At 32.3% G+C, this 26,854-nt stretch overlaps 2 protein-coding genes across 3 annotated transcripts in view; one reads left to right on the forward strand and one right to left on the reverse strand.

Annotated features, from left to right (window-relative positions):
* clos (closca) overlaps positions 1-26,854 on the forward strand; it is a 418,696-nt gene that overhangs the window by 270,125 nt on the left and 121,717 nt on the right. For both annotated transcript variants that reach the window (XM_072540165.1, XM_072540166.1), the window contains 2 exons: positions 22,684-22,844; positions 23,822-24,071. In XM_072540165.1, the coding sequence (XP_072396266.1) occupies positions 22,684-22,844; positions 23,822-24,071 (411 nt within the window). The remainder of the gene's footprint in view (positions 1-22,683; positions 22,845-23,821; positions 24,072-26,854) is intronic.
* The window catches only part of LOC140447486 (RWD domain-containing protein 2A), a 409,818-nt gene that overhangs the window by 251,557 nt on the left and 131,407 nt on the right, over positions 1-26,854 (reverse strand). The window lies entirely within an intron of this gene.

Genomic DNA, 26,854 nt, shown 5'->3' on the forward strand with positions numbered 1-26,854 from the left:
TAAAAATTAATAAAACTCTGACATACCGTAAATTAAAATATTGGATACCCTATACTATTCAATCAACGGAAATACTAAGATCACACGGGGAGAATCTGTCCCTATCTAATTAGCCTTTTTCGGTCCATCTTTGGACATAGGCCTTCCCAATCCTTTTCCATTCTTCTCTGTCTGTCGGTATAGTCATCCACCTAGAGCCCACGTGCTTCTTGATATCATCTGCCCATCTCATTTGGGGCCTTCCTCTGCTTCGTTTATATTCCCACGGTCTCCAACTAAGAATTTTGTTCCATCGGTCTTCTTTTTGTCTTATATTGTGCCCGGCAAATCTCCATTTCAATTTTGCAACTTCTTGTCTAACATCCCTCACTTTTGTTTTCTCTCTTATCCACTCGTTTCTCTTTTTATCCATTAGTCTTATGTGCAACATTTGTCTTTCCATTGCTCTTCGGGTTTTTATGGTTATGTCCATGTTTGCTTTTGTAAATGTCCACGTTTGAGAACCATAAGTTAGAACAGGGAGTACGCATTGATTGTATACTTTAGTCTTAAGATGCTGTGGATATCTTTTGTTTTTAAGAATGTAGCTTAGTTTGCCAAATGCCACCCATGCCAGTCTAACTCGTCTTTTTATCTCTGCTGTTTGGTTTTCTTTGTTACGTTTTATAGTTTGACCCAGATATATATAATCCTGAACTTGTTCTACTTCATCTTGTCCGATCCTCATTGTGATGTTTTCATCTGTATTTGTTATAATTTTGGTCTTGCTGTAATTCATAAAAAGGCCTATCTTTCCAGCTTCTACGTCCAGTTCTTTCATCATTTCAAATAATTCTTCTCATTTATCTGTTATCAATGCGATGTCATCAGCGTATATTAGATGGTTCAAGCGTTGTCCACAAATTTTTATACCTTTTTCTTCCCATTCTAATCTTTTAAAAATATCTTCCAGAGCCTGATTGAAAAGTTTCGGTGATATTGTGTCTCACGCCTCTATTTATTTGTATTGATTTTGTTTATTCATATCCTTTAATTGTTGTTTTGGCTTCCTTATCTGTGGTCAATTCTGCTGTTAATCAAAGAACTTTTCACTGCCCAATGTTCGACACTGTCGAAAGCCTTTTCGAAATCCATGAACGCTATATATAGAGGAATATGGTATTCATTTGCTCGTTCTATAAGTATTTTCATACTTAGTAAATGGTCACTTTTGCTGAATCCCTTTCTAAAACCAGCTTGTTGGGTATCCATCGAATTTTGTCGTCAATCTATTGGTTAAAATTTTTGTTGGGAGTTTATACATTACATTGAGGAGTGTTATGAGACGGTAGTTTTTTATGTCTGCTTTATCCCCTTTCTTGTGTAGGATAATGGTTACGGATTCCTTCCAGTTGTTTGGGATTCTTTTTTCTTTTAATATCTTGTTAAAAAGGGAATGTAGAGTGTTAATTACCACTTTTCCACCATATTTCAGCGTATCTGCAGTTATCCCATCTTTTCCAGGCGATTTGTTGTTTTTCATTTCTTTCAATGCCTTCTTTATTTCTGATTTGCTTATTTCTGGCTATAGCTCTGAGTTGACATTTTTTACTTTAGCCTTAAGTTGGTTTTTAATTGTTTCTGGTGGTTCCTTTTTCTTTTGTATAGTTCTGAGTAGAAATGGTGGATAATATTTATAATGTCATCTTTAATGTTTGTTTCTAGTCCGTTTTCATCTTTTATTTTGTTTATTTCACACTTACCTAATTTCGGTCTTAAGCATTTCATATTTTTGTTGTTTTGTATTACCTTTTCTATTTTTATTTCTTGTTCTTTTCTCTTATTTTCTCTTATCATTCTGCTTATTGTTTTATTGATTTCTACATATTCTATAGCGTCCTTCTTTTATCCATAAGCTTCTTCGTTTCTGTTGATATATAGTTGTTCTTTTTTAGATCCTTTTTTGCTATTTCTTTTCCTGAAGTAATCATCGTTGCTGTAAGTATGTTGTCTATTTCATCTATATCTTTGTCATCACTGTCTAATTTTTAAGTAAGTTGTTCTTTTAATAGGTCTTTGTATATCTCTTTATATTGCCCTAGTTTGTTTCTATCTACTAGATCCCAGTTTTTAATTATTTTTCTTTTCATTTCATAGTTATCGTCAATACTAATTTTTGCTCTGACCAACCAGTGATCGCTACCTGTTGTGAATCTGTTAAGAACTGTTACATCTTTAATGATATATCGTTCCGTGGACAGTATGTAGTCGATCTCATTTTTTGTGGATCCATTAGGGCTGATCCATATCCACTTTCGTTGGGGCTTCTTTTTGTAAAAGGAGTTCATTGCGTATAGATGCTTTTCTTCTAGGTAGTTCATCAAAGTAGCACCTCTATCATTTCTCTGACCATACCCGAAATCTCCTATTTTAGTTTCTTCCTTGTTTAGTTTTCTACCCAGTTTGGCATTGAAATCTCGAATTACTAGTATAAGACGATTTTTATGTTCTTCCATAGCCTTTGATATATCTTCATAAAATAGTTCGATATCTTCGTCATCATAAGCTGTCATGGGGGCATATACCTGGATAATTTTAATTGATGTTCTTCTTATTTTAAGTATGACATAGGCTGTATTCGGGTTTCTTCTTTTCGTCGAGTTTCTGATAGGCCTATGATATCTCATTTTATGTTTGTTAATTCTTCTTCCAATTCATGTACTTTTTCATCCGTAGACATTGATCTAATATTGTATGTCCCTATTGACAGGTTGACGGATTTTTTTGATTTATGTTGTGTTCGTCTTAGTGGGTTTTTGTTTTTATCTATCAAAAGCGAATTATTGCGTCTCCCAGATACCGCGAGGCAGACCTTTGAGGTGTGGGATAATATTATGGGTTATTTCTGGTTTCATCATAATTTACACCGAAATTACTAACAAGAGAGTTCTCTTACTTCCACATGTTCAAATTGATATATAGTACCAACAGATGCTAGTTATATACCATCAGTACTAATAAAATGAAAACTATCAAATTAATGTCAATTTCATTGAATAATCAAAACAATCGAATATATATACCAAAACAACACAATAAAAGTAAAAGTAGAAGAAGAACTAACCGACCCTATTGAAGCTGGTAATGGGATAAGACAGGGAGATTTAATGAGTTCTCTATTGTTCAACCGGATTATGGATGAAATATTAAAAAAAGTAAGAAATAAAAGAGGATACCAAATGGGAGAAAAACAAATTAAAATAATCTGCTATGCAGACGACGCAATACTATTCTTTCAAAGTGAAGATGATTTACAACGTATGCTACACCAATTTCATATAACCGCCAGAAAATTTAACATGTTAATTTCCTCAAAAGAGACAAAATGCATGGTTACAACAGCAAGTTTACTAATATGTTAATTGGAGTTTTAAGGTCAGATAATAGAACAAGTGATGGAGTTTTAATATCTAGGTATCATATTATCTAGCTACGGAAAGCTCGAAACTTAAGTGGAAGATCCACTGAATAGAGCAAACAAAGCCGCAGGCTGCCTAAATGAAACAATATGAAGAAATAAAAATATCGGGAAAGAAACCAAAGGCAGAATTTACAAAACAGTTATCAGACCAATAATGACATACACAGCAGAAACAATACCTGACACAGAGAGAACAAAAAGGATGTTAGAAACAACAGAGATAAAAACACTTAGAAAAATTGATGGTAAGACACTATGGGACAGAGCTAGAAGTACAGATATAAGATGTAGATACAAGGTGAAGAACATTAAGAACTGGTTAAGAAATAGAAGAGTAGAATGGAAAGATCATATAAGCCGAATGACAACAAATGGAGTAGTAGACATGGCAAGAGACGGTTACCCAATAGGAAGACGATCAGTAAGAAGACCACGAAAACCATGGAACGGCAACTTACTGGAGACACATTGAAAAACAGACAGAGTCATGTCTATATAAAAAGAAGAAGAAGAAGAAGAAGAAGAAAAAGATACACAGGATTGACAGGATAAACAATAAAATAGCTACAAGAAAGAGAAAATGAATCAGTCATATTAATGTAGAATAGCAGAGGACAGAGTATTTGTCATAGCCTTAGACAAGTGTCCAATTGAAAAAAGACCACAGGTCGTTCAAAAAATACGGAACTCTAGAAAGAAAATGGAATAGATTTAAAAAAAAAAATAAAAGCATAAACATGTCTTTTCCTACTCTTATAATATTGAAAATATGCAAATAGAACCTTGAATTAAAATGTAACCTTTGATATCTGTGATAAATTCATCACCTGAACAATGGCGCCGATGTATGAAGTTGAAATTTTTTACACCTATTTTAACTGTTTATTTTTTTATTATCTATATATGAGTTACGAACGATATCACAAACCTATTTATTTACCACAAACAGGCTCTTTAATACCTTAAATTATTACTATACAAATCTGATTCGAAATATCGTCAAAAAGTAATACACGGCATGTAAAATTTAAATTTTCAATAAAAAGTAAAATATTAGGCATTACTTATGGGGTTCAAAGAACGAGCCTTTACGAAAATTTAAGTACTAAGAAGATCACCACAATCGGGCATACCCAGGGTAATGATTAAATAATTAATCGGCTAATTCTTCAGTCACCCCTTTAATATGATTTTGTTAAATTGGTCCTTTTTAGGACCAACTATTCTAATAACATATGTTTATAACTGTTAAGGGTATATCTAGAGATCAAGAAACTTTGCTTTACTTAAACTTATCAGACATATGCGCTAAACACGAATCTGACTTATTTATAGTGCAGGAAACACATATAGGGCCTAACGTAGGGTATTTGGTATAAAGCTTATCGCTGAAAACCACATTATAATTATAGACATGCTATCTCTGTCGAAAAAAAAGCAAAGAATAAGTCAAAGTAAGAAAGGACAACACCAGTCAGCTTTCAGAGAACCTTTCAACGATGTTGAGCTTGGATCCACCATTTACATATTTAATGAAAAATAATACAACTACCGACATTGAGGATCTGAGCACAAAGCTTATTACGAAATCTAGACCAAAAACACCACAATGGCTTATCCGGATGATGAACAACTGTATTCAAATTATGGAAACACCCAAAATCTAGAGACAAGCCAAAGTTGTTACTTCGCTTAAACCTGGCAAAAACTCCAACGAACACAAAAACTATCGGCCAATATCTTTATTTTATCAGCTATTTAAAATACTTTTGCACAAGATCGTTAATATGATTTCACCGATATTTTAAGAAAAGCTCAAATTAAAAGACAAAAGTGGCTATAGATAGGGAAGATCATGTACATTACAAATGCTAAATCTTACCCAACACATCAAAGACGGGTACGAAAAATATCGGGTATCAGGGGTGGTATTTTTCAATCTAAATGCCGCTTATGACACCTTAAATTAGCAAATATTTCTCGAAAAACTATATGATATTCCCTTAGATAACAAACTCACTTATATTATTTGCGTATGCCTACACAAGAGAATATTTTTTGTATCACTCAATGTTAAGAATAGCAGATGAAGAACGGTCTCGCTTGGGGTAGCATAAAAGCACCTACACTGTATAACATTTACCCAAACGATCAACTTATACCAGTAGATAATAGGACTAATATTATATAGACGAGACACCTATTATTGCACAATAAAAATAAACTATGAATCAATTTTCAGCCAAAACCCCTGAAAAACTCATGTGCGCTCCTCAATTTCCCTAACATAGACGCTTTCACAAACTGAACATCCAATAATGTCATGAAATTGTTGAACTGTAGACTTCCTATAAATTTCTTGAAAATAGTTTGTATCCCACGGGATCAGTCACAGATCATTGTTTAGAACTAAAAGGTAAATTGAGGACCAGAAATAATATTCTTTAAAACCGCCTTTAAAACATAGACGCTTGCACTATATGCTTCTGCTGCCGAATATACCTTGATAGACAAATTAACCATTCTTTCGTTTTGTGCACAACACTACTACCCATTTTAACACAAAAATATCTATTGCAGCACTTAACCATATTTATTTTGAGATAACCTTCTATCGAGATATAGTATACGAGATATCGAGTATACAAATAAGACTAGAACTAAAATAATAAAAAAGCTTTATACAAGATATCGCAGAAGAGTAGATGAAATAAAAGTAGTTTTCATTAATCGGGTGCTTACATAAAACGTACAAAGACATACTCACGTAAACAAAATACATTACGAAATTTCTGTAATAAAAAAAAACATCGAATTCGGCATTGAACTAATAAATTATATTAAATAAAAAAACAATATTTCTAAAAATGCAGAAAAAATAAAATTTTCTATGCAAGCGAACATTCCATTAAATAATAAGCCGAAATCCTTTTGTATCTATATACCTGTTTTTTAAAGAACCAGTTACCTTTTAGTACGTAGTTATACCAGGTAATAAGATATCCTCTGTTACACAGTGTAATGCATATGACATTACACTGTCTACAAATAGTAGATAAAAATAAGGAGCCCATATAAACCGTTCAGGGTATATGTTGAAAATATACGGTATAATCGCACAGTTGCCAAACTCTCAGAGCTTACTTAAACCGATAAACGTATGGTTCAAATATACAATGAAAAAGATCTGAACGACCCCTATAATATATACTCGTGAACTAAACGATATACATTTATGATACAGGGGTATTTAAGGGCTCCAAAAAATTTTTATAAATTATTAAACTCTACATGTTGATGAATCGACAGAACCAATATTATGGAATGGTCAAGTGAGCTCCGTATATCGGTATCCACTTGACCACGGAGCTCAATTAAACCTGAATTTTAACATGGGCGGAGTCCACTTTATGCCGTAGATATATATATATATATATATATATATATATAAATATTCTATTCAGTTAATTTGCCTTTAATATAACAAAATCCAACATTCTTACTGAAAATAAAATATAGAATATAAAATTATTTACTTTTCAAGTGATTGGAATTATTAACTTTTAAAGCCACTGTTTGGGGCCCACTGATCATCGCTTAATAATTAGTTATTGGTTTGCATACAGCTTTTAGTAGATCAAAGGTATTCAGCTATAAAAATTTCCAAAAGTTTCACTTTAAAGTTATTACAAGATTGAAATTTTTTATCCCAGAAAGCTTTTATCTATAACTTTATTATGCGTAAACTGCTGGGTCTACATGAATTCTGAAAGCACCAAATTGAAGAGAAAAGCTTATGCTATTAAATTAAATAAATTTAACATAAATATTGTAAAATAGCTTTACAAAAGTATGTGATTTTAAGCTTATAATCATAACATTTTTATTCGAAATGATGAGATTTTTACACAAATTTTAAAAATCAGCCCTTTTTTCAAAAAGTCACCGGGACTTTGTTTATAAACATTAGAAAATTGAAAAGCACCATTTAAAAGATTAAAAGCAAAAGTTTTTTGATTTGATTTCAAAATAATTCCTTTAAAAATGAAATGTCCATGATGCGCCAAAAATAAAGGGTTTAAAATCGAAGCGATTTCACTATTTCAAAAACTGAATTCATAACTTCAAACTCGTAATATCTCCAGTTCTCACCAACGAAAATTAAGGCTTTTTTTTAATTTGGGGTAAATCGTTGCATACGTTATAAAAATACATTTAGTTAATGAAGTTTACGGTATTTCCGGGTCCCTCTTATCAGTGTCAATAAATATGTTCGGGTACCTGTTATTAGCTTTTGTCAGTGTCTTCAAGTGTTTTAGGCCTTTCTTTATCATAACGTTTCTAATAACCTTTATCTTCAACTATTTTTATTAGACAAATTATCTTACTAGCAGTATAGAGTCCAACAGAAGACAGTTCAATTGCAGAAAAAGAACAATTCATAGAACAACTGCAAGAAGAAATCGCAAAGAGAAAGAATAACCAAGAAATAATTATCGCCAGTGACCTAAATGGAAGAACAGGAAGAAAAGAAAACGACAGAACAGTTGGTAGATTTGGATAAGATATAATGAACGATAAGGGGGAGAGATTGATTAAGCTATGCGAAATAAACAACTTAAAGATCACAAACGGCTTCTACAAACATAAAGACATACACAAATACACTTGGACACAAGAAACAAGAAAATTGAGGTCTATTATTGATTATGTTATAGTAAACCACGAAAGCTCGATAAAAATAAAAGACGTGAGAGTAAAGCGAGGCGCAGAATGCGGCACAGATCACAAACTAGTAATCGCTTGGATGGAATTCCCCTTCATATGGACCCAACAGAAACCGACCCAGGGAGAGTCTGACCAAGTTACGGCTCCGGCTACACCTCTCAATACGTGCTCAATACAAGAAAAGAAATTCAAAATCAATTTATTAGAAGAAGACTTAATAAAAGACCTATATAAGCGAAGATTGGACCAAAAGCTAGAAAACTTTCGGTATGAACCATTAGAACAAACATACGAACACATAAAAACCTGCATGAAGACAGCAGCCCTAGAAGCTCTTGGAGAAGTGGACCAAAAATACACCCACCAAACTACGAAATTAACAGAAGACACACTAACATGCATAAAAGAGAAAAAAGAACTTCATATAAAATACCTCAACACAAAAAACTATGAGGACTTGGAACTATACAGAAAAAAAAAATAAAGAAGTGAAAAGAAAAGTAGCAAATGAAAAAAATGAAAGATGGGAAAAAACATACACAGAGATAGAACAGCACATAGGAGGAACGAGAAATTTAGAGTCATGGCGCATCTTAAAGTCGCTCCAAAGAAATAAGACAGAGAAAATCAAGATCGGTCAAATCAAAGAAAACGAATGGCAAGAATACTATCAAAAATTGCTAAACAAAGACCGCCCCGAATTCAAACAATCAGAAATAGACGGAATAAGAACTACACACATGACGAAATCGAATTAAGCCTAGCTGAGGTAAAAAGAGCGATCAAAACTCTAAAGAACAAAAAAGCAGAAGGTCCCGGCGGAATACCAAATGAATTGATAAAAAACGGATCGGAAAAGTTATTCCGTATGATACATAAAATGTTTGAGAGAGCACTGAATCGAGAAGACTTACCGGCAGAATGGACCCAAGCATATATGACATCAATATACAAGAAAGGAAATAGAAAAAAACTGCGAAAACTATCTGGGAATCAGCATTATATCGTCTATAGGCAGACTGTATGGAAAGACCATAAAGGAAAAATTAGAAATATATATACAAGATAAAATCGGAGACCAGGCAGGTTTCACAGCGGGGAAAGCATGCTTAGATCACATTTACACGGTCGAACAACTAATAGAAAAAATAATGGCCAAAAATAGATCCGTCCATCTGGCTTTTGTTGATCTTAGGAAGGCATATGACTCAATACCTAGAACCAAGCTATGGGAAGCAATGGAAGACATCGAAGTTCCACGAAGATTAATAAACGCGGTAAAAGCACTCTACAAGAATAATGAAGTAGCTATCAAAACGGGCAATAGAATATGCAGTCCATTTAAGAAGACAAAGGGACTACTACAGGGTTGCTCCACATCCCCCACCCTGTTAAAAATATTCCTGGAAAAAATCCTGAAACCATGGAAAAGAAAGTGCGAAGGAATGGGTATACCAGTAAGGAACGAATATCTATATACGCTAAGTTTTGCCGACGACCAAATAGTGATCGCACAAGACGAGGATGACCTCAGTTTTATGATGAGAAAACTGGAGCAGGAATATACAAAGAATGGGATGGAATTAAACCTAAAGGAAACTGAATACCTAACAACGGAGAATACAGAAATAAAACAGCTGGAAATAGACGAAGGTAAACAAATCAAAGGAACAGACAAGTATAAGTATTTATGTTTCATAATATCAAACAAAGGAACGACAGAGGAAGATATAAAAAATAGACTAGGACAAACAAGAGACTGCATACGAAAATTGAACCCGGTACTATGGGATAAGAACATCAGCATGAAAACAAAGAAAAAAATATATAATACCATGACAAGAACCAAAAAAAAATAAGAGCAACAGAGATTGAATTCCTACGGAGAAGCTGCAGAGTAACAAGAAGAGATAGAATAAATAACATGGAGATTAAGAGCAGAATGGGAATGAACTCCGACATAATAGACTACATCGAACAGAAGAGGTTAACCTGGTACGGACATGTCAGAAGAGCAGACCAAAATCGGTGGATAAATAGAATAACAGAGTGGAGCCCGATAGGAAGAAGAAAGAGAGGCAGACCCCGAAGATCTTTCAGAGATGAGGTGGACGAAGCAATGAGTAGAAGAAACCTACAGGAAGGGGACTGGCTAAACAGGAAAAATTGGAGAAAACGGTTGAGTGAAGGAATACAGTGAAAACTGTGGAAATCCTTGTATATATATATATATATCTTCAACTAGTGATTTTGCCCATCACCATGCGACGGGGAATCCAATAAATTGCATCTACAATCACTCCACTTAATTTTTTCTGTCTTCCTCCACTCACTCCACTTTATATTATAATCTGTTGTACAACTTTTATAACAAATAAGTCACTTTTGGAGAGTCACCGAACTTTTTGCGTAAGTCGTCTTACGAAATCGACCTACGTATAATATCAGCGTAATTCTAGTTTAGCAATTTATTTGTTGGGAAAGCTCAAATTTTGTATTATATTTTTTGCCGATCACCGAATTCGCAGCCAATTTTTTAGGATCAACTAAATTTTCTAAAGAATTAAAAAATAAATTTTTTAAATAATAAACTTCTTGCATGAAAGAGCCGGTCTTTTCACCTCCAGATAAATATTGTCAAAGAAATCACAATAATATTTTAATATCTCGTTTGATTATGAAATTTGTAGTGGCAGGAATAAATTAAATTATGAAAAATTTAATAACGAATAAAAAATAATTCATGTTTATTGATTCTTCTCAGGTTTTTACATAACACTAAAATATTGAATAGCATTGAATACAATAGACCTCTAGTTCTAATATTTATAGACTTCCATAAACCGTTTGATACTATCGAACTACCCGCATTCTTCTAAATGCATTGGAAGAGTGTCGAATTGATCATAGGTACACCAATATTATAGAAAATATATACAGAAATGCTACAACAACTATAAATCTGCACGGTCCTACTAATAAGATACATATCAGGAGAGGTATTCGACAGGGAGATACTATGTCGCCTAAGTTGTTCATTACTGTACTTGAACATGCTTTGAAGTCACTGGAATAGGAAAGTAAAGGAATAAATATTGATGGTGAGATGCTTAGTCATCTACGATTCGCAAATGATATTGTTCTGATTTCAGATGACCTAAAGGACGCCAGTGATATGTTGAATGAACTCAGCGATGCAGCACGTAAAGTAGGTCTAAATATTAACTACCAAAAGACAAAAATAATGACTAATTTAGTTCCGAGCCATTCTTTAAGGGTAGAAGACGTCAAAATTGAAATTGTTGACAGCTACATATACCTTGGACATTAAATGATTTTTATTTTCAAACATTTCAATTTTTTGACTTATTTTACCTTGGACATACGGTAAAAATTAGCAGAGATAATCAAACTGCTGAGCTGCTAAGAAGAATAACACTGGGATGGGCAGTATATGGAAAACTGCATGATATTTTTAAAGGTGATATACCCATCAGCTTAAAAAGAAGAGCCTTTAATCAGTGTGTCCTGCCTGTCCTTAGATATGGCGCAAAGACACTTAACCTAATAAGGATATGTACACGAAAACTACAAGTGACGCAACGTAAAATGGAAAGATCATTGTTAGGCATAAGTTTGCAAGACAGGGTAAGAAACGACGAAATCCGTAGAAAAAGTGGTGTAGAAGACATTATAAAACACAATGCCAAAATTAAATGGAGGTGGGCAGGACACGTCGCTAGAATGAAGGATAATAGGTGGACCAAAAAAATCTTGGAGTGGAGACCGAGAGCGGATAGACGAAACCCGGGAAGACCACCCACAAGATGGACTGACGACATAAAGAGGATCTGTACCAACTGGATTGCAGCAGCGCAAGATAGCTCTGAATGGAGTTTTTTCGAGGAGGCCTATGTTCAGCAGTGGACGACTATGGCTAATGATGATGATAATAATGACTAAAATATTATATAAGGTTAGCTCAAACATCTTAAACTTCAAAAAGTTCAGTAATGTCTTCATTTAGCAATTCATCTTCAAAATTGTCTTAATTTTGATTTCTCGCTAGGTTATACTCGTAGAATGTTGCTGTAGATTAGAACGGTTGAATCTTTTCAACCTACAGCCACTTCCACTGGATGAAATAGTACCTAAACCTTCTCTTCCATACATAAAAAGTTATGTTGCATATCTGGTTTTAATATGAAATTCATTATAGAAATTGGATTGCTTAGTGGACGTCTTAACTCTGGCTTTACTTTATAATCAGAATCTCTTTGTAAGAACATATTTCTATTATCTTCATTTAACCCTTAACTGGTATACTCCAGACGGGTCTGACAGACGGGTTTAAATTTAAAATACATCATAATTTACTTATCGGTTGTCTACGTAAGAATCTGACAACCTAGGTGCTATGTGCATATTTTTCATTTTGGAATCCGATACTACTATTATTAAATAATAGCGCCTATATCTCTTAAAAAAGGTTAATTATTCCATTTTTTAATTATCAAGGTTATGAAAATATTGAATCTATAAAATAAATAAATGAAAATATGTATACACCTACTTTTATAATCATTTATTAACAACTATTTACAATATTTTCACAGAATAACCTTTTAAAAAAGTCTTTACCATTACAAAAATTAAAATGTTTAATTCTTCATCAAATATTATATTCTCGCACTAAGTTTATAAAGATTAAACATCATACTGATCATTCTTTCCGACTTCATTTAATCTTTTTAATATCCATGTCTCTAAAGGCGCGTTTTCACGGGTCGATCTGGATTGAACGATTTAGGTCGATTATAAAATCGAAAGCAAATTGAATATGTAAATATAATATATTGTATGTATATATAATATAATGTTTTAATATTTTTAATATCTTTATCATCGTCTGGCCATGTCTTGCAATTTTTAGAAGGCTCCAGATTAAAGCAGAAATCTGAATTTGTTTCGAAACTATCTTACCGATTTTTCTATCAGATGTCGCTATTGCGTCCATAACGAAGTCATGTTATTGTTACTTCTAATAAGACAGAGAAGATTATTTTTCACGTTAAGAACGGCTATGAATAACTATTCTGATGAGACTTTTTAAGTCGAAATACGTATCAATAGATACATAGACGCTTTGAACGTGAAATCAAATCTTTTCTGTCTTTTTCATTGAATATGTAAACCTTAAATCGACTTGGCCGTTCGGCGGAGTGAGTCGATTCGACGGAAGTAGAAAGATTGTCTACTTTTGACGGGCGATTGCCGCCGAATCGATGTCGAACGACTGGAATCGAATGTGTAAACACCTGGTCGAACGGAAACACAACGTACCGAAAGCCGAGTAGAGTACTTCTAGCGTGTATAAAGTTGTTGTTTTTAGTACGAAAAGCTGTAATTTTCGGAAAAAAAAATGACTGAAAAATGATCAGATGCAGACATGGCAAGATTTTTGGATGCTTATCAAACCTATAATGTATTATGGAATCCACAAACCGAGCTTTATCGCAATCTACAAGCGAGGCGAGAGGCATTGCAAGCAATTCTACAACATATGAATAAACTCAATATGTCTGAAAATGACTTGAAAAATAAAATAAAATATATTAGAACAACATACAATCGTGAATTGAGCAAAGTATTGAAATCACTAAAGAGTGGCTCTGGACCTGATGACTTATATGTACCGGTTCTAATTTGGCTTTTTATTTTTAAAAACATTCATTTTGTTGTACTAGTCCTTAATAAATCATTTACACACAGCTGTGTCCAGTGGCTAGAAATCGACGAACTATTTGCAATTTCAGCCCTACTGGTAATGCTTCACGCATATTTGTATCATTTTTTGACTTGTCTCAGCAGTTTTTTTCTAAAAGTTCTCTAAAATGAGCATTATCCATTCTTAAATGATTTCTATAAGCCTCTGGATCTTCCACAACCATTTCTTGGAGCAGGATTTGTGATGCACCATGTGTATTTCGTCTCACAATCCATGGTCGGGTCCACCACGGTACGTTTTTTTTTCTTTTTGTTTGATTTAGCGATTTCTTCCCAAATTGCACAACAAATTAATTGCACACCTACATTAATCATTTCACGTGACGCCATTTTGTACCACAATTAATTTATCATTCATCGCCTGTCGTGTAAACCTTTTTGCTTTCCACACAGATCGAATTATGCTCGAACGATCCGAATCGTTCAACCTAGATCGACCCGTGAAAACGCACCTTAACGTACACTAAACAAGAATATTTAGGTAATATTTTTGATTTCGCGATAACCTACATACCTACAACATAATAACGAACTACAATAAACACAATTTATTTTCCACATAATTTTTTATTCACTACTTTATTTAGCAAATAAATATTTTATATTTAATATGTCAGATAATTTTAATTTATTTTATCTATCAGTTTATCATAGGTTGAACTGCCAGTAGTTCAGATTTCTTTGTTCAGATTAAAAATTTTATTAAAATTAATTATTAATTATATTAATATGTAATTATTACAGTATTATTAATTAAACGTATTGTTTCAAGAAGAAAATATGATTGAAATGTCAAATGGTGGTAGTTCAGATTCCATTCCTAGATGGCGTTTGTTAGTTTGCTGGACAAACGGTGTGACCTGTCATCATAGCCTCTTATAAAGATAGAAAACATTTCTTACTAATTTAAGAAATCGGCTCCCAATTCCAGAGACTCAATACAATCAAACTCAATCATTAAAAGTAACGATCTATCCCAGCACTACAATTCTATTTAAAATTTAAATTTTCTGGCTGTGGCCTCGGCACTGATGAAAGGAAAAGAAACGAGCAGATACAGAAAATTGGTTTTGAATAGAGTGGAACTTTAGACAGGAATCGAGTAAGTTTCGGTCTGAAAAAATTCGTTTAAATGTTAAATAGTCCGATTGGCTTTTTGTTAAAATGTGACGTTTTGGTAAGCGGGAATCCATTACCGCCATCTTGAATGATTTCCACTCAGCAGATGGTTAAAGGTCAAAAACACAAACGAGAAGGGTTAGGATTTTCTTGAAGGGAAGCTTGTTTTTATGGTGTTGTTCTGTGAAAGTTTAACGGGAGCTCGAAAAATTAAAACAATATAAGTAAAAGATTTTTTGTTATTTTTAAAATGCCGTTTATATATTTTATAACCAAAATAATATAAATCTATCTATATAAAAAAAGAGAAACAAAAAATTATAATGAGATGGAAAAAATACTTTGAGGAAAACCTAAGTGCAGACAATGGAAATGATTAAAACGAGGCAATATATTTTATCCGAGTTATGACGAAGTAGTTCAACTAATAAATAAACTAAAAAACAGTACAGCGCCAGGAACGGACGGAGCTATGGCAGAATTGTGGAAATATGGAGGACCCGAACTCTGGAGAAGAATCCATTACCTGATAAAGTTGGTATGGACTAAGGAGCAAATGCCGGAGGAATGGGCAGTTGGTCTTATACGGCCAATATATAAACAAGGAGATAAGAAGAGGGAATGTCAGAATAACAGACCAATTACATTGCCAAATATTATATACAGTCTGTCCCAAACCCTTCTTTCAGTGCGTCACTAATTTTGACGTCATATAGGATTTTAAGAATGTCGAGAATTATTGCATGACATTTTAGTTAAATCTGACAGTTGCAGGATCGTAATCTCTCTTTTTCTAATTGAAAATAATTTAATAATTTTAATATTAGTCGTTCTTTCTCGATATATCTCGGCATATTTAAAATATTTTTATGACAATAAATACAAAATTAAATTTTCGCTGTAAAATGTCTGCTAATACTAACCTGGAATGACAATTATCATTTTATCAGTTGACATTGTGAAAGTATGCGCATCTTTGATTGGATACCTATTAACCGTATTCTAAACTCCAACCAATTATACATCCGTAAGTAGAATTAGCTTTACGATAAATTATTTTATAAGTTCTATGTATAATAATCACAGACTCACGTTTTTTTCTGTCACTTCTAGCTTAATGTGTTAGAGAGAATTCGATCAACTATGACGCACTGAAAGAAGGGTTTGGGACGAACTATACAAAATTCTTTCTGGCAGATTCTCATTGACTAGATTGTCAGGATACTCCGAAAATACAATTAGTGATTATCAAAATGGATTCAGACCAAATAGAGCCACTACAGAAAACATATTCATATTTAGAACAACACAAGAGAAAGCTTATGAATACGACATAGAACTATATAATATGTATATAGACTTTAAACAAGCTTTTGATAGTGTAAAAAGAGACAAAATGGTGGAAGACCTCCGAAATTTAGGTATACCAAAAAATATATCAGCCTCATAAAAATAACGTTGCAGGGTTCAAAAGCCACAGTTAGAGTAGATATAGAACTGTCTCCTCTGTTTGACATTAACATGGGGGTGAGACAGGGAGAAGCACTTTCAACCATGCTATTCAACCTAGTTCTTGAAGCAGTCATCAGAAAAACCAATGCAACCGGCCATATAAACACCAAAATTTAGATATTTAGATTTTTTCATGCTGCAGACAACAACCACCTTGCCAAAAATGATAAATTCGCCAAGATTAGACCTTTCATCGACAAATTAAATACAAAGTTTTTAAGGTTTGCACCCATTGAAAATCAAATTTCTATCGACGAATCTATGATTCCTTACTTTAGTCGTAATGGGTGCAAACAATTTATTCGTGGCAAACGAATAAGATTTGGCTATAAGGCATGGGTCATGGGTATGAGAAATCAAGAACGTTACGGCCTTCTCCAGCTGATTCTCCAAGGGAAGGTAAATGGTAAGAGAGGACCGGGAAGAAGACGCATTTCCTGGCTTCAAAATTTACGAAAGTGGTATACACGATTACCACTGAACTGTTCCGCGCTGCAATAAACAAAGTAAAGATAGACGTGATGATCGCCAACATCCGGAACGGATAGGCACTTTAAGAAGAAGATAAAGCATGGGTAATTGCTTTATTAAATGGATATTGCTTAAATTTTGACATATATCAAGGCCGAAAATCAACAACTGGTGCTGATAAAAAGTGTGGATTAGAAGAAAGTACGGTGTTGACCTTTGCAGAGATTTTGCGAAACACATACAAAGATATAAAATTTTCCTTCTGTTTTAATAACTTCTTTACGAGCATATCTTTGATATCATCAATTGCATAAATGGGGTTTAGTGCCACTGGAACTGTACGAGAAAACAGTGTCCTTTAGAAAATAAAAGAAGTATTACAAAACAATCAAGAGGATATTATTGTAGCTCTTTTGACGAGAGCACTAAAATTGCGGCTATAAAATGGAAAGATAATAATGTTGTCACCATATTATCTAATGAGCAAAAGATATTCAGCAAAAGAAAAACAAAAAGTTCAAATAGATCAACCATTTGTAATTTCGCAATACAACAAATTTATGGGAGGAGTCGACTTCATGGACAACAACATTTCGAACTATACAATAAAAATACGTGGAAAAAAATGGTACTTTCCAATATGGATATGGATGCTGGATGTTTGTGTAACTAATGCTTGGACACTAGCACGACAATTTGGAAATAAAAATGACAACTTAGAATTTAGAAGACATATAGCTCGTACATTATTGTCAACTTATGGAAAACCAGCCCGTTCTACTGGACCTCAAAATATAGTAATAGTTCCTGCTCCATCCACATCAACCCAGCATATAATTATTACTGGTACTCAAAGAAGATGTCGTGTATGTTCAAATAAAACTACAAAAGCATGCGATAGATGTGAAATTCCACTCCACGATAAATGCTTCAAAGATTATCATACAAACTATTTTAGGCCTTAATATATATTTTATAAATACGAGTAATATAATTAAACTATGCCTGATTCATTGTTTTTATTTTAGGGAGTAGCTGTTTAATTTGTTAGAAGAAAGTAAAATAAAATCTAATTTCATAAAAGGTATTATTTTTATTTTGTACCCCTATGTGCCCAACGGGTCGTTAACGACGGGTGTATACTAGTTCGCTCCCGCGGTCAGATTTTAATACCCCACAGAAAAGGGGCATAGGTAAATTCGCTCCGGCCATATTTCTTAGAAAAGATATTTGAATAATGTCTTCTCAAACTTTGTATTTACCTATTAATACAACACTACCATCGTTGTTTAAAAAAGAATGAGTCTTTTTTAAACAATGCTACTATATAACGCTACTTCTTACTTAAAAAAATATTAAAGTTATAACGATGATATCACTAAAGTATTATGATGTTAGCGCTCATATTCCCTTGTTCAATATTTGATTGGGTTTTTCCGTATCAGAAGTTGCAATTGATATATTTCTTTGAAAAGATTGGTAGGTAATTAGTAGTCTACCTGAAATTTTATGATAAGAAATAGGGGTGGTGCGAATCTTAACATTATTACTACTTTAGTTCCAGTTTGAATGTCGTTATACCTAGTTCATGATGGAGAAATCTGAAGTAAGTAAAATGTTAAGTGAAAAGGGCAAGTCAATGTTAGTTATTGACAATTACATGTATAACTTCCATAAAATGCTTGCTAATAATATCAAACCTTGGCAGTGTTTAGAAAGAAGTTGCAAAGCATTTGTTAAAACTTTAAATATTTGTAACAGTGTAGTCGAATGTAGTCATAACCATACCCATGAAAGTTTATCAAAAACAGTGTTAAACCGGCAACAATTAAGTAATAGTGTTAAGCGGAAGGCAATGGATGATTTGTGTGAAAAACCATTGAATTTGATACACAGCGAAATTAAACAAACAGACACTAAAAGTTTTAGTGTGGAAGATGTACATTTGATTAGAAAAAATATTTATAATGACAGAAAACAAGTTATTCCCAAAATTCCGAAGTGCGCGCAGGAAGTACATGACTCGTTAAACTCCGTGGAAGTGACAACCAACCAAAAAAAAAAACAATTTTTATTGAAAAATGATCCAGTAAAAAAATTGTTGCTTTTTCTTGTGTATCTAACTTAACATTTTTAAGTAAATTAGAAACAATTTATGTTGATGGAACTTTTAAATACTGCACTAAATTTTGTATTCAACTATTTACAGTTCACGGACTCCAAAATGGACACTATGTGCCGTTGGCATTATTTTTGCTTTCAAATAAGTTAACAAACTCATATGTGACTGCCTTAAATTGTTTAAGGACGGAGTGTCAAAAATTGAACTTAAATTTTAGTCCCTTTAGTCTACCTTTCCTAGATCCATTAGAAGTAGGTGAGTGTTTTGCTTTAGACTTTAATGAAATATTACCAGCACAACACCAAGCCGTATAACAATTTGCTGACTACTTAGTGGACAACTATATTTCTGAAGAGGCAGACTTCCCTCCTGAGATGTGGGCGGAAAACAGTTCATTACTTAAGCATACAACCAATGCCTGTGAAAGTTTCCATTCTAAATTTAATTCGTTATTTTACAATCCGCACCCTAATAAATTTAAATTTTTAGAAATTTTAAAAGATATTCAAATTGACACTTATATAAAAATACATAGTTAAAACAAATACATACAAATATAAAGTTCTGTGAAACCAAAAAAAGTGTACCGAAAAGTACTTCTAGAGCGTCAAAAATTGGTTGATCACAAAATAGAGGAATTAAAGCAAAATAAAATTAGTAGACTTGATTTTGTCCAATGTATTTCATTTAGATTTCTAGCGAAATAAGTGCCTCGTTTTAATTTATATTTGTTTAATTTTGTAATGGTAGAGAATATCCGATATTAGGTATGTTAGTTTTTACACTTGTATTGCTTTCTTATTATACCTATATTTTAGAATAGGCACAAAAATTATTTCAGTAATTTTTAAAAACAATTCAAAATTTCTAATATAATTTCTGCGCGGCAGTAATTCGCGCGCTAATAACCGGCAAAATAACGCAAAAGATGGAAAACATAGTTGTGAGATAAATAGAAATGAAACTAGTGGAGATGGGAAATTTAGCGATAGAACCTATAAATTTACATTTCATAGTTATTTCACTTATTGTTTCCCACCTTTAGACGTAAGAGTTTGGAAACTACCGCTGTGACAGTGACAGTTTTAGTTGACATCCTCCTCTCATACGTCTAAAGGTGGGAAACAGTGAATAGAATGTAAATTTATAGGTTTCTATCGCTAAATTTCTCATCTCTATTAGTTTCATCTCTTTTATCTTACAACTTCATATGTTTGCGTTATTTTGCCGGTTATTAGCGCGCTTATCACTGTATTTATATAAATATGTAACTACAAATATTTAATATTTTTTCTAATATAAAATACAAAAGTCGCAGTACCTATTTTCCTGGTGTTAATTTTCCTAGAACTTAATACATGGCTTGACCACGGGAGCGAACTAGGTTATGGTTTTCGAAGCGAACTAGTATGTAATTAAGAGGGTCTTTTGACTTTGGGAGCGAACTAGTGTGATCCGTTAAAGACTCAGCCTGTTTTTCAAAAATCAGTTTTTCAAAAATTTTTTTAGTAATTTTTCTATGCATTTTAGGGTATTTTATTACATTCTTGAGAAAATCATTAATATATTTGACTAAAATAGTTGTGGGCATAAATGGGTTAATATTAAGTAAACCGAGAGTGATCTATATTCTGAGAAAATGTTATAAATAGTTTTTAATATATGATTATAAAAGTATGTGTATACATATTTTCATTTACTTAGTTTATTGATTCGATATTTTCATAATCTTGATAATTAAAAAATGGATTAATTAACCTTTTTCAAGAGATATTAGTGCCATTTATTCAATAATAGTAGTATCGGATTCCAAAACGAAAAATATATACATAGTATCTAGGTTTTCAGATTATTTTAATAATTATAAAATACATTTAATTATATTATTTAAAAAAAGACTCAGAGTAAGTATACAAAATATCCAGAGTGTAGTAGGAAATTTTCAAAACTTTCAATAAATCTTCTATATGGAATATTGATTTAAAATTCTGACAATTTCGTGAGACTTCCTGGATATGTTTTTCTAGTTACCTACCAGGTAGGAATAGATAATTCTGTATTCGTAGTAAGAAGTTTAAATGGAGATAATAGAAATGGGTTCTTACAAGGAGTTTCTGATTATAAACTAAAGCCATTTTTAAAAAGTCCACTAGACAATCCAATTTCTATAATAAATTTTATATTAGAACCAGATATGCAACATAACTTTTAATGTATGAGAAGGTTTAGGTACTATTTCATCCAGTGGAAGTGGCTGTAAGGATGAAAAGATTCAACCGTTCTAAGCTACAGAAACATTCTACAAGTATAACCTAGCGCAAAATCAAAATTTAGAAAATTTTGAAGATGAATTGTTAATGAAGACATTACTGGACATTTTGAAGTTGAAGATGTTTGAGTTAACCTTATATAATATTTTAGTGTTAAACCTGAGAAAGTCTCAGGAAAAACCTGAAAAGAATCATTAAACTTGTATCATTTTTTTATTCGTTATTAAATTTTTCTTTACATAATTTTACACAAATTGTATAATCAAAAGAGATATTAAAATATTGTGATTTCTTTGACAATTTATTAAATATTGGTGTGTTCCGAAATAAATTTTACATTTATCTTACAGATAAGTAACACCTACATAATTTGACGTGAAAAGAGGAGTGTATGTAAATTGAATCCTGTCTAATTACAGATGTTGTCCAGGAATAGTGCCAAAGATTAGTTTTAGGAGCTCATATTTCTGATGCCAATCAATATTATACAAACCATCGAAAACACCTACTTCCATAATCGGATACAGGCAAAGATAAATGGAAAACTAACACAGTGTATACCAGCACAAAGCGGAGTCAGACAAGGTGGCTGGCTACATTTTATTTTATAAATAAATGTCTATCCTTCAGATAACTATCTGTCAGATAGCACAATATTTATCTGGAGATGAAACGACCGGCTCTCTTATGGAAGAAGTTTATTATTTAAAAAATTTAAGTTTTAATTCTTTTGAAAATTTTGTTGATCCTAAGAAATTGGTTGCGAATTTGGTGATCCGTAAAAAATATAATACAAAATTCGAGCTCTCCCAACAAATAAATTGCTAAACTAGAATTGCGCCGGTTTTATACGTAGGTCGATTTCATAAGACTTTACGCAAAAAGTTCAGTGACTCTCCAAAAGTGACTTATTTGTTATGGAAGTTGTACAACAGATTAAAATATTATTCTGTTGTTGTCCTAGCCTTAAATAGCAAAAAGACAGAAAAAATTAAGTGTAGTGATTGTAGATGCAATTGATTGGATCCCCAGTCACATGGAAATGGGCACAATCACTAAATTATAATGATATAACCACGTGAAGTTACCAAATGTTTTTAATGGATCCATATGCAATATGCTTTAAACAACAACTCTATACAAAACTAAACTCACATAATATTGGCTTATTCGTACACAATAATACAATATAAAATTTTTTTCTTTATTTTTAGGTAATGTACATTTCGTGAAGGGACCAAAAATTCAGGAGTTCAACGGTAAAGATGCCAGAGAACTGGACCGCACAATCTGGTTTACCGATACCGCCGCTGCTTTAACTGGCCACCTTAGTCTCAACGGAAATGTTACCGCCAGGGATTCCATAACAGTCGGTGTAAGTTTTTCCATAATAATGTTGTTTCTAGTGAATATTCAAAGACTAGCGACATAGAGGTATCTAACCAGCGGCAAGACTTAAAATGCAAGATGCAGGATGAAAAATTCAAGATACACGATATAAGCTTCAAGATACAATGATAAATGGAAGTGACATCAAAGTCATGCGAGTTTAATTAAGCCCTAATTATACTTTAGGAGAGAGGACCGATTCGGGTAAAAGTTACTTTCTCGTCGTTGTTTATTAAGCCCAATTTTCGGAGAAAGTTATATATGTTGTTAGAAGTAAGGGGTTAGTAAATAGAAAAAACACACAAGGTGTTGAGTTTGTTCCTGAGAAGGGAAAGATTGTAGAAGAACCATGACTTTCCCTCCATATACTAATTAGAAAGCGTAGTATATATAGATACCCTTCTAAGAATTTGTTAGCCATGGACGTTGTTAAAAGAAATTTAAAACATTTGCGGGATGATTGAACATGTCCCACAATTACTAAATTCAAATATGAAAGCTTTCTATTTACACTCTTTACAACACACTATTTGCAATAGTATTTCTCACTTATTTGTTTCTTAATTGCTTTACGAATATCACGTTTCGGCATTGGTTTCGCCGTGATAGGACATGATCTAATTTCAATTGGAACGCATGTAAAACAATTTGCTTTGATTTTATTAAGATTTCTTGAGATTGTTTTTCCTTACATTATAGTTCCTCTTGCATAATAGTTTCTTATTACGTGGCTAAAATATGTTATTTTTCTATATTCTGTTCAGCTTTTTTCAAGTTTTTTCTATCTACTTTTTCTCTTTTATCGTTTAGCTTTCATAACTTCTTTTGTCATACTTTTAAAACAAACTCATCTACATTTTTACATTTTTGTGACATTTTTTTAAAAATTGGTTATCACATACCATCAAATACAACTACTGTACTTTTGTAGATCGTGAGTTTTACCAAATATTAATTTTCCAGGGTCTCCTAAACGATATTAATCTACAGCACATCGCTGGAAATTATCTCAGCAAGACTCAGGATCAGAAAATTGTAGCCCGTATTAATATAGCCAACACCACGATCTTTAGAACCGAACTGTTGACGTCAAATGTTGTCGTGAAAGGTTTAATCAACAACATAAAACTGGACCAGTTTTTGAAGACCAGACTCCTACACAAATCTCAGTTGTTCGAAGAGTTGGTTTATTTCGAAGAAGTAACAGCGAATCGTGAGTATATTATTGAATCTAAAAACTATCAATGCTAATATCTTTATCCAATTAGTTAAAATACAAAATAATTATCCTGTAACTCTATATTTTGATCGGGCGACTGCCTAAATACTGTTAAATGATTGCGTTTGTTAACATATAAAAAATTCTCAAGCTCTCAGCTAGTATGTGAATAAAAAATTCGTTGAATAACTTTTTTTTTGATAATCAGTTCACTTTGAACAGCTAGAAGAAACGGAATTAATCTGACTTGATACGACGATGACACGAGTAACCTTGCCGAAACGTCAATTTTTTTTAATCCAATAGAACTTATTAGAAAGCTACCGGATGGATGTTGGGAATATATTTATTCTGACAATAACCCGTCGGCCAATAAGTCCCGGGCCTAACTAGTAAAACAACATTGTTTTGCAAAATCTTATATACTAAAACGCTAAGCCCTTTTCTTGTCCACCACTTTACTCAAAAACCATATTAGATAATTAAAATATTTTTTCGGAATATTATTAGTATTACGTATGAGATTGTCAAGATATACTTTTGGTACAAAAATTCACTTCCGGTTTTGAGATGACCGGAAGTTAAAATTTACTTTAAGTTTTAGACCCCACAATGTATATATGGATCGAAAGGTCTCGTCGAGACGAATCTAAATATGTACTTCCGGTTGCGATCCGACACCGGAAGTGACCCGAAACGCGCATAAAACGTCAAGATAGAGCAAATCTGACACCGGATTCGTGATCAGCATGCAAAATTAACTGCTAAATGATATCCAGGTCGACATTTGATGAACTAAAAATCGCATTCCGGTTTTGAGGTCGACTTCCGGTTTCGTTTTTATTAGTCAAATCAATAGAGAATTCAACGTAGAGTTCAAAAATGTAAGTTCACAAAATTATCATTTATAGTTTTTGAGTTATTGATAAAAATATTTTTACTTAATTTTTCTCGCAAAATAAAAATTTCATTTAAAAAACTCGATGTCGAGTTGGTCCGCTAGTTATTATTTATTCATCAAAATAAACTTTAGATGCGATACAATCATTTCAACGACTTTATAATTTTTCGATGCAGCCCTGGTAAAACGATTTATCTTTGTCGTCCTCATCGGAGCGATATCTCTTACCACGGAGCATTTTTTTTTAGATAACAAATATGGTAATGGCTGGGCTACTACATGGTGGGTGCGGAATTAAAAGTGTATTTCTGACATTTTTATCATCGTTTTCATCGGCTTGAAACACGATGCATTGTAATGGTGAAACAAAATTTTTTTCTTGAACAAATGAGCCTTTTTCTTTGTGATTTCGGTCTTTAAACGCTCCAATAAACAAATATAGTAGTTGATTGTATCTCCATGTTTTAAATAGAATTTAAAAAAAAAATCCTTGCGGGTCCCAAAATACAGAGGTCATAATCACTGCATGATTTGGCCTTCCTGAGCGCTCAGCATCATCGGTGTCTGTACGACCTCGTTTAAATTCAGCAAACTAACGTTTAACGGTTTTGATCGATGGATTAGAGTCATCAAATAACATAAAGTCTATATATATATATATATATATATATATATATATATATATATATATATATATATATATATATATAAGAAATACAGGATATTAGTGACTGTCGATATAAACAAAAACAAAACCACCAGTTTCTTAGGGCTGTAGTCAGAAGGTTGGCCGAGATGTTAGAGAAACACTCTTTTGACTTTTTGTCGGGCTTTCGGAATTGTTTTATTCCTTTTTAAGACATATATATATATATATATATATATATATATATATATATATATATATATATATATATATATATATATATATAAGAAATACTGGATATTATTGACTGTCGATATAAACAAACAACACAATTTATTATTGCTGCAGTCAATAGGTTTGGCCGGGATGTTATAGAAACACTCTTTTGACTTTTGGTCGAGCTTTCGGAATTCTTTTACTCCTTCTTCAAGATACTGTAATTGGAAGAAAGTGTAAATATTTACAACATATCTCAAATTGTCATTACAACTTACTAGTCGTTGAGATTATTTGTGTAAAGCTACGACACTCAACATTAAAAACACCCATATAAACTATAACATGTAAAATAATGGACAAAATACATTTTAAAATTTAGTTGTAAAGTTAAAATTTTGTAAGTGATATAGTATGTGATAGTATATATATATATATATATATATATATATATATATATATATATATATATATATATATATATATATATATAATGTGTAAATATTTACAAAATATCTATATGTATATATATATATATATATATATATATATATATATATATATATATATACATATATAATGTGTAAATATTTACAAAATATCACAATTCGTCAGTGCAACTTACTAGTCGTTGAGATTATTTAAAATAAACTTTGACACTCAACATTAATAACACAAATATAAAATATAATAATGGACAAATTCTAAATACATTCTAAAAATTTTGGTCAGGATAGTAAAACTTAGTTTTATTTCATGACATCTTTTGATAGTATGTTTTAACTCTAATACATAGAGAACAGAAAGAAAAAACAATGTGATTAAAATGTAACTAGTTGTTCTTAATATTGTATTTATTTTCAAGAAACAAGAACTTGGGAAGTTTTGATTTTTAATTATTAAACCTATCTTAATGGTATGCAACCAGTTATGTATACAAGAATATGTAGAAGTTAATATTTATTTTATTGTTGATGTTTTTTCAGTAACATTTATTGTTATTTACGCTCTACG

Source organism: Diabrotica undecimpunctata, chromosome 8 (assembly GCF_040954645.1).
Source record: "Diabrotica undecimpunctata isolate CICGRU chromosome 8, icDiaUnde3, whole genome shotgun sequence".
NCBI lineage: Eukaryota > Metazoa > Arthropoda > Insecta > Coleoptera > Chrysomelidae > Diabrotica > Diabrotica undecimpunctata.